This window comes from Salvelinus namaycush, chromosome 24, assembly GCF_016432855.1.
Source record: "Salvelinus namaycush isolate Seneca chromosome 24, SaNama_1.0, whole genome shotgun sequence".
In the NCBI taxonomy this organism is placed as follows: domain Eukaryota; kingdom Metazoa; phylum Chordata; class Actinopteri; order Salmoniformes; family Salmonidae; genus Salvelinus; species Salvelinus namaycush.
Window position 1 is genome coordinate 25,786,793 of NC_052330.1, and position 14,544 is coordinate 25,801,336.

General features: G+C 43.6%; 1 protein-coding gene across 1 annotated transcript in view; it reads right to left on the reverse strand.

Annotated features, from left to right (window-relative positions):
- The window catches only part of LOC120019539 (otoferlin-like), a 127,134-nt gene that overhangs the window by 67,233 nt on the left and 45,357 nt on the right, over nucleotides 1-14,544 (reverse strand). The window contains exon 5 of the mRNA XM_038962838.1: nucleotides 13,450-13,652. Within this exon, the coding sequence (XP_038818766.1) occupies nucleotides 13,450-13,652 (203 nt within the window). The remainder of the gene's footprint in view (nucleotides 1-13,449; nucleotides 13,653-14,544) is intronic.

Below are 14,544 nucleotides of genomic sequence, written 5' to 3' on the forward strand. Positions count from 1 at the left end.
ACAGTTCCATATGCTAGCCTGGCAATAAAACCCTCTTAATACAGTTCCATATGCTAGCCTGGCAATAAAACCATCGTAATACAGTTCCATATGCTAGCCTGGCAATAAAACCATCGTAATACAGTTCCATATGCTAGCCTGGCAATAAAACCATCTTAATACAGTTCCATATGCTAGCCTGGCAATAAAATCATCTTAATACAGTTCCATATGCTAGCCTGGCAATAAAACCATCGTAATACAGTTCCATATGCTAGCCTGGCAATAAAACCATCTTAATACAGTTCCATATGCTAGCCTGGCAATAAAACCATCGTAATACAGTTCCATATGCTAGCCTGGCAATAAAACCATCTTAATACAGTTCCATATGCTAGCCTGGCAATAACACCATCTTAATACAGTTCCATATGCTAGCCTGGCAATAAAACCATCTTAATACAGTTCCATATGCTAGCCTGGCAATAAAACCATCGTAATACAGTTCCATATGCTAGCCTGGCAATAAAACCATCGTAATACAGTTCCATATGCTAGCCTGGCAATAAAACCATCTTAATACAGTTCCATATGCTAGCCTGGCAATAAAACCATCGTATTACAGTTCCATATGCTAGCCTGGCAATAAAACCATCGTAATACAGTTCCCTATGCTAGCCTGGCAATAAAACCATCGTAATACAGTTCCATATGCTAGCCTGGCAATAAAACCATCGTAATACAGTTCCATATGCTAGCCTGGCAATAAGACCATCTTAATGAATATCACACACACCAGATTCCACGACCTCTTACCGTGGACATCTAGCCCTTAGCAATTACATAATCATAAAGCATAATAAGCTCTGTGATTGTAATTATTCTACAATAAATAGAAAGACCCTTCTGGTGTGACATTGATTTAGATTTAAGGGCCGGTATGGAATGACTTCCTGTTTCATCATGGTGAAATGTCATCATACATAGAACGTGAGATGATAATAAATTATGTTTATGATGTAATAATGCCTTAGGGTGACAGACGATGCGGTCTCAGGGACAAATGAATTGCTTTGATTCCAAGGTACGAGTGTGCGTGTGTGTGTGCCCTGCTCCCATGTCACTGAAAAAACCACTCTCTCATGAACACACGCACACTCAAACATGCAAGACGGCACTGCTGCAACCCAAAGAGGAGAGACACTGCAACCCAAACAGCATATGGTACCTTGAGTTCACACTGTTTTTGTCCTCCTCCTCATTCTCCTCCCTGTAAGGAGCACCAACCCAGACAGGTTAATACAATGGCATCAATGCCCATTGACATCATCAGAGTGGTTCCATGAGGCCATCATTGTTCCCCCAGTACTGTAGTGTGTGTTTTCCATCAGTATTATCATCACTCTGTGTGGGTTCACTGGGCTTCCCTCTCACACAAAATCTCAGCTCTCCTCTGAGCTACTGTACTGTACCGCTGACAGGACTAGCTCTTTGTTGCCTCGGTAGTTAGGAGATGACAGGTGCACTCGTCTAGCACCAAGGACAGAGGTGTGTGTGTGTGTGTGTGTGTGTGTGTGTGTGTGTGTGTGTGTGTGTGTGTGTGTGTGTGTGTGTGTGTGTGTGTGTGTGTGTGTGTGTGTGTGTGTGTGTGTGTGTGTGTGTGTGTGTGTGTGTGTGTGTGTGTGTGTGTGTGAGAGTGAGTGAGTGAGTGAGTGAGTGAGTGAGTGAGTGAGTGAGTGAGTGAGTGAGTGAGTGAGTGAGTGAGTGAGTGAGTGAGTGAGTGAGTGAGTGTGTGCGTTTTTTTGTTTGTACCATCATCTTTGAAGTGCAAAAGAAAGGCCGTAATGTATTATTCCAGCTCAGGCGCAATTTAGATTTTGGCCACTAGATGGTAGCCGTGTATGTGCAAAGCTTTAGACTGATCCGATGAACAATGACATATCTTTTCAAAATGTTGTATCAAGACTGCCCAAATGTGCATAATTGATTTGTTAATACATTTTCAAGTTCATAATTGTGCACTCTCCTCAAACAATAGCATGGTATTCTTTCACTGTAATAGCTACTGTAAATTGGACAGTGCAGTTAGATTAACCAGATTTTAAGCTTCCTGCCCACATCAGATATGTTTATGTCCTGTATTTTTTTGTTTGTTACTTACAACCTCATGCTAATGACATTAGCCTACGTTAGCTCAACTGTCCCGCGGGGGGGGGGGGGGGGGGGGGGGGGGCACCAATCCCGTAGGAGGTTAAATGAGGAAGACACATTTCAGTTGAATGCATTCAGTTTTACAACTGACTAGGTATCCCCCTTTCCCTTTCCCTTTCCCTTTCCTCCTCGGCCTGCGTCTTTTTTTTTACAGGTCTCATAAAACACAGATAAGCTCTATGGGGACACACTATAAAAACTCTGTTCCGTCCGATAAAACCCACTGAATCAGTACATCTAAACTCAAGGAGATGTTAACTGTATGTGTCAGTTCAATAGATTTTCATGAGGATTCACAGACAGAGCCCCATTCCATTGTAATGCCCAGTTGACTCCCACTACAAACTGTCTAGTCAGGAGGATGGAGGTTCTCATGATGAGAGACTCACTCTAATACATCCAAATACAGTGGCTGTTCCGGCTCCACGTACGACGCCTCCAGTGATGATCCATGGCACAAAGCCTCCAGTGATGATCCATGGCCCTAAGCCTCCAGTGATGATCCATGGCCCTAAGCCTCCAGTGATGATCCATGGCCCTAAGCCTCCAGTGACGATCCATGGCACGAAGCCTCCAGCGACGATCCATGGCACGGAGCCTCCAGCGACGATCCCCGGTCCGGAGCCTCCAGCGACGGTCCCCGGTCCGGAGCCTGCAGCGACGGTCCCCGGTCCGGAGCCTCCAGCGGCGGTCCCCGGTCCGGAGCCTAAAGCGGCGGTCCTTAGTCTGGAGCCTCCAGCGGCGGTCCCCAGTCCGGAGCCTCCAGCGACGGTCCCCAGTCCGGAGCCTGCAGCGACGGTCCACAGTCCGGAGCCTGCAGCGACGGTTCACAGTCCGGAGTCTCCGGCGATGATCGGTGGTCTGGTTCCTCCGGCGATGATCTGAGGCCCGGTTCCTCCAGTGAAGGTCCATGCACCAGGGCCGCCACCTAAGCGGAGGGATCTGTGGGCGGAGGGGGGTCTACGACCCGCACCGGAGCCGCCGCCGTGAATGGATGCCCACCCGGACCCTCCCCTTTAGTGTCAGGTTTTGTGGCCAGAGTCCGCACCTTTGGGGGGGGGGGGGGGGGGGGGGGGTACTGTCACGCCCTGACCTTAGAGAGCCTTTTTATTTCTCTATTTGGTTAGGTCAGGGTGTGATTAGGGTGGGCATTCTATGTTTTCTATTTCTTTGTTTTTGGCCGAGTGTGGTTCCCAATCAGAGGCAGCTGTCTATCGTTGAATCATACTTAGGCAGCCTTTTTGGGTGGGTAGTTATTTTCTGTTTAGTATCTGTTTACCTGACAGAACTGTTCGCTTTCGTTTTGTTACTTTGTTCGAGTGTTTTTTTGATAAATAAAATATCATGAAAACTTACCACGCTGTGCTGTGGTCCATGCCTTCCGACGAGAGACGTTACACCCTCTGAAATCTGGCAACCTGATGAGACGATTGATAATTGCAGATAATCGCTAATCAAAGCAAATGTTCTACCACAGTGACCGTGTTATTTTTGAAAAGGCTATAAGATTCGGACATACAAAGTTTGTATGTGAAAAACATTTCTAAAATGCATACTTTCAGGTCTTCCGAACTCACTTCCCTCATAAGAGGGAGGCTTGCCCTACACATTGTACATGCACAGACCAAATAGATCAAATACACCACTGGAACTGTTTACATGTAAGGGATAATCATTGAAGGGCTATGAGTTCTATGGAAAATAATGAACGACGCGGAAGTTGTGTTCCAAGCGGAGTGGAACTATAACCTTCCATGGAGTTGCATTGTGTTTGATTATCCCTTTTATACCATGGTTATAATTGAACACATTTGCAGGCTAGAAATTGAATACTGCCGTGCTGATATACCGTGCATTATAGGGAAATAGTGCATGCTCTAAAATTTCCTTCAACAGTATTCAACAATGCCATGATATACAGTGCCTTTGAAAAGTATTCAGACCCCTCGACTTTTTCCACATTTTGTTACGTTACAGCCTTATTCTAATATTGATGAAAATTGTTTTTTTCCCTCATTAATCTACACACAATACCCCATAATGACAAAGCAAAAAAAGGTTTTCAGAATTATAGCTAATTTATTAAACATAGAAAACTGAAATATCACATTTACAGAAGTATTCAGACCCTTCACTCAGTACTTTGTTGAAGCACCTTTGGCAGTGATTACAGCAATGCGTCTTCTTGGGTATGACGCTACAAGCTTGCCACACCTGCATTTGGGGAGTTTCTCCCATTCTTCTCTGCTGATCCTCTCAAGCTATCAGGTTGGATGTGGAGCTTTGCTGCACAGCTATTTTCAGGTCTCTCCAGAGATGTTTGATCGGGTTCAAGTCCGGGTCTGGCTGTGCCACTCAAGGACATTCAGAGACTTGTCCCTAAGCCACTCCTGCGTTGTCTTGGCTGTGTGCTTAGGGTCATTGTCCTGTTGGAAGGTGAACCTTCACCCCAGTCTGAGGTCCTGAGCGCTCTGGAGAGGGTTTTCATCAAGGATCTCTCTGTTCTTTTCTCCGTTCATCTTTTCCTCGATCTTGACTAGTCTCCCAGTCCCTGCCACTGAAAAACATCCCCACAGCATGATGCTGCCACCACCATGCTTTACCGTAGGGATGGTGCTAGATTTACTCCAGACGTGACGCTTGGCATTCCAGCCAAATAGTTCAATCTTGGTTTCATCAGACCAGAGAATCTTGATTCTCATGGTCTGAGTCTTTAGGTGCCTTTTTCCAAACTCCAAGCAGGCAGTCATGTGCCTTTTACTGAGGAGTGGCTTCCGTCTGGCAACTCTACCATAAAGGCCTGATTGGTGTAGTGCTGCAGAAATGGTTGTGCTTCTGGAAGGTTCTCCCATCTCCACAGATGAACTCTAGATCTCTGTCAGAGTGCCCATCGGGTTCATGGTCACCTCCCTGACCAAGGCCCTTCTCCCCTGATTTGCTCAGTTTGGCTGGGCGGCCAGCTCCAGAAAGTCTTGATGGTTCCAAACTTCTTCCATTTAAGAATCATGGAGGCCACAGAGTTCTTGGGGACCTTCAATGCTGCAGGAATTCTTTATACCCTTCCCCTGATCTGTGCCTCAACACAATCCTGTCTCGGAGCTCTACTGACAATTCCTTCGACCTCATGGCTTGGGTTATGCTCTGACATGCACTGTAAAGTGTTGAACCTTATGTAGACATGTCAGAGTGTGCTCAACTGGTCGAAGGAAGTTAGGTGCAGGAGAGCTTAGATAAGTGAACAGGCACTCTTTATTCAGGCAGAGGAAAACAGCCGGACACAACTGAGTCACAACACTCCGGCCCATGGAAAAAAGCGAGCGCACAAATGACCTAAATGGGTACAAATAACAAAAACACGGGTTAACACAATACCCGGCGCAAAACCAGCCTGTAGCGTCACACACATACCGAACGAACAATACCACACACAGACATGGGGGGAACAGAGGATAATATACACGTAGAGTAATGAGGGGATGTAAACCAGGTGTGCGGAAAAACAAGACAAAACGAATGGAAAATGAAAGGTGGAGCGGCGATGGCTAGAAGACCGGTGACGTTGACCGCCGAACGCCGCCCGAACAAGGAGAGGGACCGACTTCGGCGGGAGTCGTGACAAGACAGGTGTGTGCCTTTCCAAATCATGTCCAATCAATTGAATTTACAACGGGTGGACTCCAATCAAGTTATAGAAACATCAAGGATAATCAATGGAAACAGGATGCATCTGAGCTCAATTTTGAGTCTCATAGAAAAAGGGTCTAAATACTTATTTATGTAAATAAGGTATTTCTGTTAGTTTTTGCCAAAATTTGCCAAAATTTCTAAAAACCTGTTTTCGCTTTGTCATTATGGGGTATTGTGTGTAGATTGCTGAGGGAAAAAAATATTTCATAAATTTTATAATAAGGCTGTAACGTATCAAAATGTGGAAAAAGTCAAGGGGTCTGAATACTTTCCAAAGGCACAGTAAATCCTAATAATTTGAAGGATTGCTCAGAAAACCAGGTGTATTAATCGACGTATGCTTACTTCGATTTTGAACTTACGCCGATTAAGATAAGCAGAGTAAAGTGTTTACATGACTATTTCCATACTCAACCTACTGCCATAATCAATGTTCAATTTATGTTCTATGTTTGAGCTGCTTTTTAAAGCAAAAGCTGAATTGAAAACATTATTGTCATTGTTGAATTCAATTATCATAATAGCAAGCTATGACTGATGGTTTGGTTGGATAAACTAGCAAGTCTGTTTATTTGGTTACCAATGCAACTATTGTAGCTATCTAGTAAACTTATTAGCTACTTCAGTGGATGTTGAACACATTTCTACCTGCAAATGAACACATTTACAGCGGCAAATGTGTTAAATTATAGCCATGGTATGAAAGGGATAGTCAACGAAGGGCTATGCATTCTACGGAAAATAATGCAACTCCGTGGAAGGTTATAGTTCCACTCCGCTAGTGCGAAACACACCTTCCACATTGTTAATTATTTTCCACGGAACGCATAGCCCTTCATTAATTATCCCTTACATAATTCGATAGATTGCTCAGAAAATCAGGTGTATGTTTAATTTGATTTTGACCTTATTATTTACTTACTTATTACTTACTATTTACAAACTCAGCCTACTGCCATAATATCCAATTATTAGTGTGCATGTAAATGTACTCACTGAGAGAGCAGGCTATTAGTCATCAGCAGACAGCACTGCCTGGAGGCTGAAACATACTGCTGTAGCACATTCACTCCCTACTGCCTGGAGGCTGAAACATACTGCTGTAGCACATTCACTCCCTACTGCCTGGAGGCTGAAACATACTGCTGTAGCACATTCACTCCCTACTGCCTGGAGGCTGAAACATACTGCTGTAACACATTCACTCCCTAATGCCTGGAGGCTGAAACATACTGCTGTAACACATTCACTCCCTACTGCCTGGAGGCTGAAACATACTGCTGTAACACATTCACTCCCTAATGCCTGGAGGCTGAAACATACTGCTGTAACACATTCACTCCCTACTGCCTGGAGGCTGAAACATACTGCTGTAACACATTCACTCCCTAATGCCTGGAGGCTGAAACATACTGCTGTAACACATTCACTCCCTACTGCCTGGAGGCTGAAACATACTGCTGTAACACATTCACTCCCTACTGCCTGGAGGCTGAAACATACTGCTGTAGCACATTCACTCCCTACTGCCTGGAGGCTGAAACATACTGCTGTAGCACATTCACTCCCTACTGCCTGGAGGCTGAAACATACTGCTGTAACACATTCACTCCCTACTGCCTGGAGGCTGAAACATACTGCTGTAACACATTCACTCCCTACTGCCTGGAGGCTGAAACATACTGCTGTAACACATTCACTCCCTAATGCCTGGAGGCTGAAACATACTGCTGTAACACATTCACTCCCTACTGCCTGGAGGCTGAAACATACTGCTGTAACACATTCACTCCCTAATGCCTGGAGGCTGAAACATACTGCTGTAACACATTCACTCCCTACTGCCTGGAGGCTGAAACATACTGCTGTAACACATTCACTCCCTACTGACTGGAGGCTGAAACATACTGCTGTTACACATTCACTCCCTACTGCCTGGAGGCTGAAACATACTGCTGTAACACATTCACTCCCTAATGCCTGGAGGCTGAAACATACTGCTGTAACACATTCACTCCCTAATGCCTGGAGGCTGAAACATACTGCTGTAACACATTCACTCCCTAATGCCTGGAGGCTGAAACATCCCTACTGCCTGGAGGCTGAAACATACTGCTGTTACACATTCACTCCCTACTGCCTGGAGGCTGAAACATACTGCTGTTACACATTCACTCCCTAATGCCTGGAGGCTGAAACATACTGCTGTAACACATTCACTCCCTACTGCCTGGAGGCTGAAACATACTGCTGTAACACATTCACTCCCTACTGCCTGGAGGCTGAAACATACTGCTGTAACACATTCACTCCCTAATGCCTGGAGGCTGAAACATACTGCTGTAACACATTCACTCCCTACTGCCTGGAGGCTGAAACATACTGCTGTTACACATTCACTCCCTAATGCCTGGAGGCTGAAACATACTGCTGTAACACATTCACTCCCTACTGACTGGAGGCTGAAACATACTGCTGTAACACATTCACTCCCTACTGCCTGGAGGCTGAAACATACTGCTGTAACACATTCACTCCCTACTGACTGGAGGCTGAAACATACTGCTGTAGCACATTCACTTCCTACTGACTGGAGACTGAAACATACTCCTGTAACACATTCACTCCCTAATGCCTGGAGGCTGAAACATACTGCTGTTACACATTCACTCCCTACTGACTGGAGGCTGAAACATACTGCTGTAACACATTCACTCCCTACTGACTGGAGGCTGAAACATACTGCTGTTACACATTCACTCCCTACTGCCTGGAGGCTGAAACATACTGCTGTAACACATTCACTCCCTACTGACTGGCCGAGTATCGTGCCAGCTAAAGGAGTGTCTAGGTATGTTTAAATGCATGGTGTGAAGATGATGATGATGATATTGTTGATGATCATGTCGATTATCATGTCTTCACTTTTGTTGTTATTAATGAGAATGATAATGATGATGAGGATTGTTCTAACTATGGTGTTGATGTATTTTGAGCATAATGGTATATTTAATGACTTGCTGACAATAATGATATCTTCGCTTTGATATTGTTGTTATTGTTGTTGTTGTTGTTGAACCTTGTTGGGAATTGGCCATTATGGATAGCGCTAAATAGAAATGTGTCTATACAGAAGAAATATGGATAGCATATGCATAACCATGGTAGCACTTAAAAGATAACACCGTTGATTTTATGTGATTTTACATTTACTGTACTTTTCACCGCAATTGTTGACAACGGAATCTGAAAATAGTCTGGATACATTCAGTAACATGATAAGAATATTCTTGGAAAATTTGGGGTAGGTGCAACAATTACAAGGGTTTGAGTGAGAGGTCTAACTAGTGTTTGCAAGTGGCCACACACCTCTCCAAAGTGTGCACAGTTCCTAATTCATTTCAATGCACTTTTATGACTCGAAGAGCCTTCAACTATAAGGTGCCTTTTTGATCTCTCCTAGCTGTGCCGTTGAGGAACTAGAGCAAGAACACTTGTAGTTGTTTTGTTTGGAACACAGCCCTGAATCCCCCCTTTATACTATTAATGTTGTTGTTTACGCAATTCAAAAACGGCCCAATATAAATCGCAATCTGGGTCATATGGGCATCATTTGAAAGCTTGTACTCTTGCCGACATGACTAGCTAAGTTATAAACTACAATCTTTCACAGTTATGTGTGCATTCAGGTGGGTGTTCCACAACATAGGCTCATTCTGTTCAGGACAACCCAGGGTAAAACACCATGTCATCTTGTAACCAACATAGCAATCATAAACGTTGACACTGTATATTATGAGTTTTATGATATGGAAATGTGAAGTGCACATTTGGACTCACGGGTATTTGGCTTGCTTGTATGACATCAAAGCGGTATTCATTATATTCCTTCACATCTAATCTTTCAAAATTAGTTGGAGGGATGGGGCAACTTCTTGTCGAGTGCGGTTATCAAGTTCAGAACAGCTGTCAGTCAAAACCTATACAGAGCCGTGAAGCGCAGAGCCTGAGCTCTGACATAATTTATAGCATGTTACTGTACAGCCACTGCGTTACAATTTAGGCTCTTATCAGTGTCCAAATCTGCCATTTTCAACCCGTATATGGGTACGAGTGTAAAGGGCTACTGATGATGAAGAGATGGTTCTAGCTATGACATTGATGCATGCACGTTTATAATGATGCTGATTATGTACTTCTCAGATAGAGTTCAGTGTGTCAAATCGGAGGGCCTGTTGTCCGGACCTCTGGCTGTCTATATGGGGGTGCCACAGGGTTCAATTCTACGGCCGGCTCTTTTCTCTGTATATATCAATGATGTCGATATTGCTGCTGGTGATTCTCTGATCCACCTCTACGCAGACGACACCATTCTGTATACATCGGGCCTTTCCTTGGACACTGTGTTCTTGACGCTAGGGGTCAGAATTTTTTTATTTTCTTAAAATATCGTTCCCAAGGTAAACGGACATTTTCTCTGGCCCAGAACGTAGAATATGCATATAATTTACAGATTAGGATAGAAAACACTCCAAAGTTTCCAAAACTGTCAAAATATTGTCTGTGAGTATAACAAAACGTATTCTGCAGACGAAAACCTGAGAAAATATAACCCGGAAGTGATATATATATTTTTTTATCTGTGTTTCCTGGACCGTCTTTCTTCCATTTAAAGGGGTATCAACCAGATTCCTTTTCCAATGGCTTCCTCAGGCTGTGACCAGGCTTTAGACATAGTTTCAGGCTTTTATTTTGAAAAATGAACAAGATTTTTCAAAACTAGTCAGGTGTCCTCCGAATAGTTCCTGCGTGCGCGAGAGGAGCTCTCCATTTTCCGTTTGTCTCTTAATTAATAGGTTATGGTCCGGTTGAAATATTATCGATTATGTTTGTTAAAAACAACCTGAGGATTGATTATAAAAAACATTTGACATGTTTCTACGACCATTACGGATACTTTTTGGAATTTGTCGAACGGAACAAGGCTTTGGTTTTCTGAAAATAACGCGCAACCCAAATGGGGTATTACTTTTGTGATCAAAGTAATATTTTTCGAACAATAAGAACATTTGTTGTGCAACTGGGAGTCTCGTGAGTGCAAACATCTGAAGATTATCTAAGGTAAGCGATTCATTTTATTGCTTTTCTGACTTTCGTGACCATGCTAACCAAGCTAATATAAGGCTAACTGTTCTAGCAATGATTGCTACACTCACAAAAGCTTGGATTTCTTTCGCTGCAAAGTATATTTTCAAAATCTGACACGATAGGTGGATTAACAACAAGCTAAGCTGTGTTTTGGTATATATTTCACTTGTGATTGCATGATTATAAATATTTTTTGTCATATTTTTGCATTTGGCGCCCTGCAATTCTAGCGGTTGTTTAGGAAAGTGATCCCGTAAAAGGGATCCGTAGCGCAGAGAAGTTAACAAACCTCCAAACGAGCATCAATGCCATACAACACTCCTTCTGTGGCCTCCAACTGCTCATAAATGCTAGTAAAACTAACAACTACAAATACCTAGGTGTCTGGTTAGACTGTAAACTCTCCTTCCAGACTCACTCAGGTTAAAATCTCTTCGGGCTAGGGGGCGGTATTTTCACGTACGGATGAAAAGCGTGTCCAAAGTAAACTGCCTGCTACTCAGGCCCAGAAGCTAGGATATACATATAATTCGTAGATTTGGATAGAACATTCTAAAGTTTCTAAAACTGTTAAAATTATGTCTCTGAGTATAACAGAACTTATTTGGCAGGTGAAACCCCGAGAACAAACCATCCAGGAATTTTTTTGTTGTTGAGGTGACTGTTTTCAATTGGATTTCTATGTGAATCTAGATTTCTGAGGCATCTGGTTGCAGTTCCCATGGCTTCCACTAGATGTCAACAGTCTTTAGAAATTGGTCGATGTTTTTCCTTTGAGAAATGAAGAAGTAGCACTTTCCTTTCTGGGTGTATAGCCAAGTGGACTGTTTTGTTTGGGGCGCGAGACCTGGAGCTCGCTCCACTTTCATTTTATCAGCTATTGAACACAGTTTATCCCGTCTTAAATTTTATCGATTATTTACGTTTTAAAATACCTAAAGTTGGATTAGGAAAGTAGTTTGAAATGTTTGGACAAAGTTTACAGGTCATTTTTGAGATAATCTGTAGTCATGTTGGGCGAGTTGGAACTGGTGTTTTTCTGAATCAAACGCGCCAAATAAATTGACATTTTGGAGATATAACGACGGAATTTATCAAACAAAAGGACCATTTGTGATGTTTATGGGACATTTTGGAGTGCCAACAGAAGATCTTCAAAGGTAAGGCATGAATAATATCGTTATTTCTGAGTTTTGTGTCGCGCCTGGCGGGTTGAAATATGATTGTCATGTGTTTGTTTGATGGGGTGCTGTCCTCAGATAATCGCATAGTTTGCTTTCGCCGTAAAGCCTTTTTGAAATCTGACACGGTGGCTGGATTAGCAAGAAGTTAAGCTTTAATTTGGTGTATTGCACTTGTGATTGTATGAAAGTTAAATGTTTATATTTTTATTTAAATTTTTTCGCGCTCTGCAATTTCACCGGATGTTGTCGAAATCCCTAGCCGTAACAGGTTTTAAGTATCTCCAATCCAAAATTAAATCTAGAATCGGCTTCCTATTTCGCAACAAAGCCTCCTTCACTCATGCTGCCAAACAAACATTCGTAAAACTGACTATCCTACCGATCCTTGACTTCGGCGATGTCATTTACAAAATAGCCTCCAACACTCTACTCAGCAAATTGGATGTAGTCTATCACAGTGCCATCCTTTTGTCACCAAAGTCCAATATACTACCCACCACTGCGACCTGTATGCTCTCGTTGGCTGGCCTTCGCTGTATATTCGTCGCCAAACCCACTGGCTCCAGGTCATCTATAAATCTTTGCTAGGTAAAGCCCCGGCCTTATCTCAGCTCACTGGTCACCATAGCTACATCCACCGTAGCACGCGCTCCAGCAGGTATATTTCACTGGTCACCCCCAAAGCCAACACCTCTTTGGCTGCCTTTCCTTCCAGTTCTCTGCTGCCAATGACTGGAACGAATTGCAAAAGTCACTGAAGCTGGAGACTTATATCTCCCTCACTAACTTTAAGCATCAGCCGTCAGAGCAGCTTACAGATCACTGTACCTGTACACAGCCCATCTGTAAATTGCACACCCAACTACCTCATCCCCATATTGTTATTTATTTTTTGCTATTTTGCACTCCAGTATCTCTACTTGCACATCATCATCTGCACATCTATCACTCCAGTGTTAATGCTAAATTGTAATTATTTCGCCACTATGGCCTATTTATTGCCTTACCTCCCTAATCTTACTACATTTGCACACACTATACATAGATTTTTCTATTGTGTTATTGACTGTACGTCCCATGTGTAACTCGGTGCTGTTGTTTTTGTCGCACTGCTTTGCTTTATCTTGGCCAGGTCTCAGTTGTAAATGAGAACTTGTTCTCAACTGGCCTACCTGGTTAAATAAAGTTGAAATAAAAAGAAGAAAATGTTTCAGCTATACTAATGGAGTTGTCGACTCACTTCCTGAAAGTGGGAATTCCGTGGATGGATCGTCCAGGAGACACTCCTGATCCTGATCCATGGCTGTGTCCGGAAAGCAGGCTGTCTGTCTCAAACTGGAACGTTCCCTCTGGGTCGCCCGGAACGTCCAGGAATTCCCCATCGCTCCACACCCCCACTGTCCCATCCATGGTCGTGTACTTGATGTCTACGGTAACACTAGTCTGGAATGGAATAGCCGACCAATGAATTAGTCAAAACAAACTAGAAACACACAGATTTCTCATCAAGTGAATACACGACAAGGAAGTGTGGCCTTGGAATTTTGTTTGACAGCAACTGACTTTACTACAAACCAAGCCATTTATTTCACTGACAAAGACAGATGAGGAGGGAAATAAACAAACAATGTTCCCCTTTCCACCTCTCTCTCTCTCTCCACTCTCTCTCTCTGCCCTGCGACCACTAGGGAGCCAGTAAATCACTGCAGAGCCAATAAAGTTAAAGGTGTTACCATGGTAACCCTGGATCTTTCAGCGGGAGGCGATAAAAACACTTCTGTTTAGTTAGAAGTCAGGTGAGAGTCTGCCCGGATGTTTTCCTCTTCTCTCCCTCATCAGGTACAGAGAGGGGTGCAGAGGGGCTGAGAGGTGTGTGTGTGTGTGTGTGTGTGTGTGTGTGTGTGTGTGTGTGTGTGTGTGTGTGTGTGTGTGTGTGTGTGTGTGTGTGTGTGTGTGTGTGTGTGTGTGTGTGTGTGTGTGTGTGTGTGTGTGTGTGTGGAGAGCCACACACTCTAGGAGCTCAGATGCAATCATTTCATAACCAACCTTTCGACAGCCAAGCTGTCTTCATCAGGTATAATGAGTGTGAGTACCCCCCAGGTCATTCTGGCTACTATGTGTGATATCATCTCAATAACAGAGAGTCAGCATTCTCAGCTCCACTAACACCATTCTCCTAAGCCCTGGGGTAATTTATACAGATGAGCTCTCACACTCTTTCTAGTCGTTTCTCTATCCCCCCTTTCTATATCTCCCTTGATCTCTCCATCGCTTGCTCCCTCTAGCTTACTCTCTTTTTCATCCCCTTAAACACTGTTCTCTGAATATATGGCTA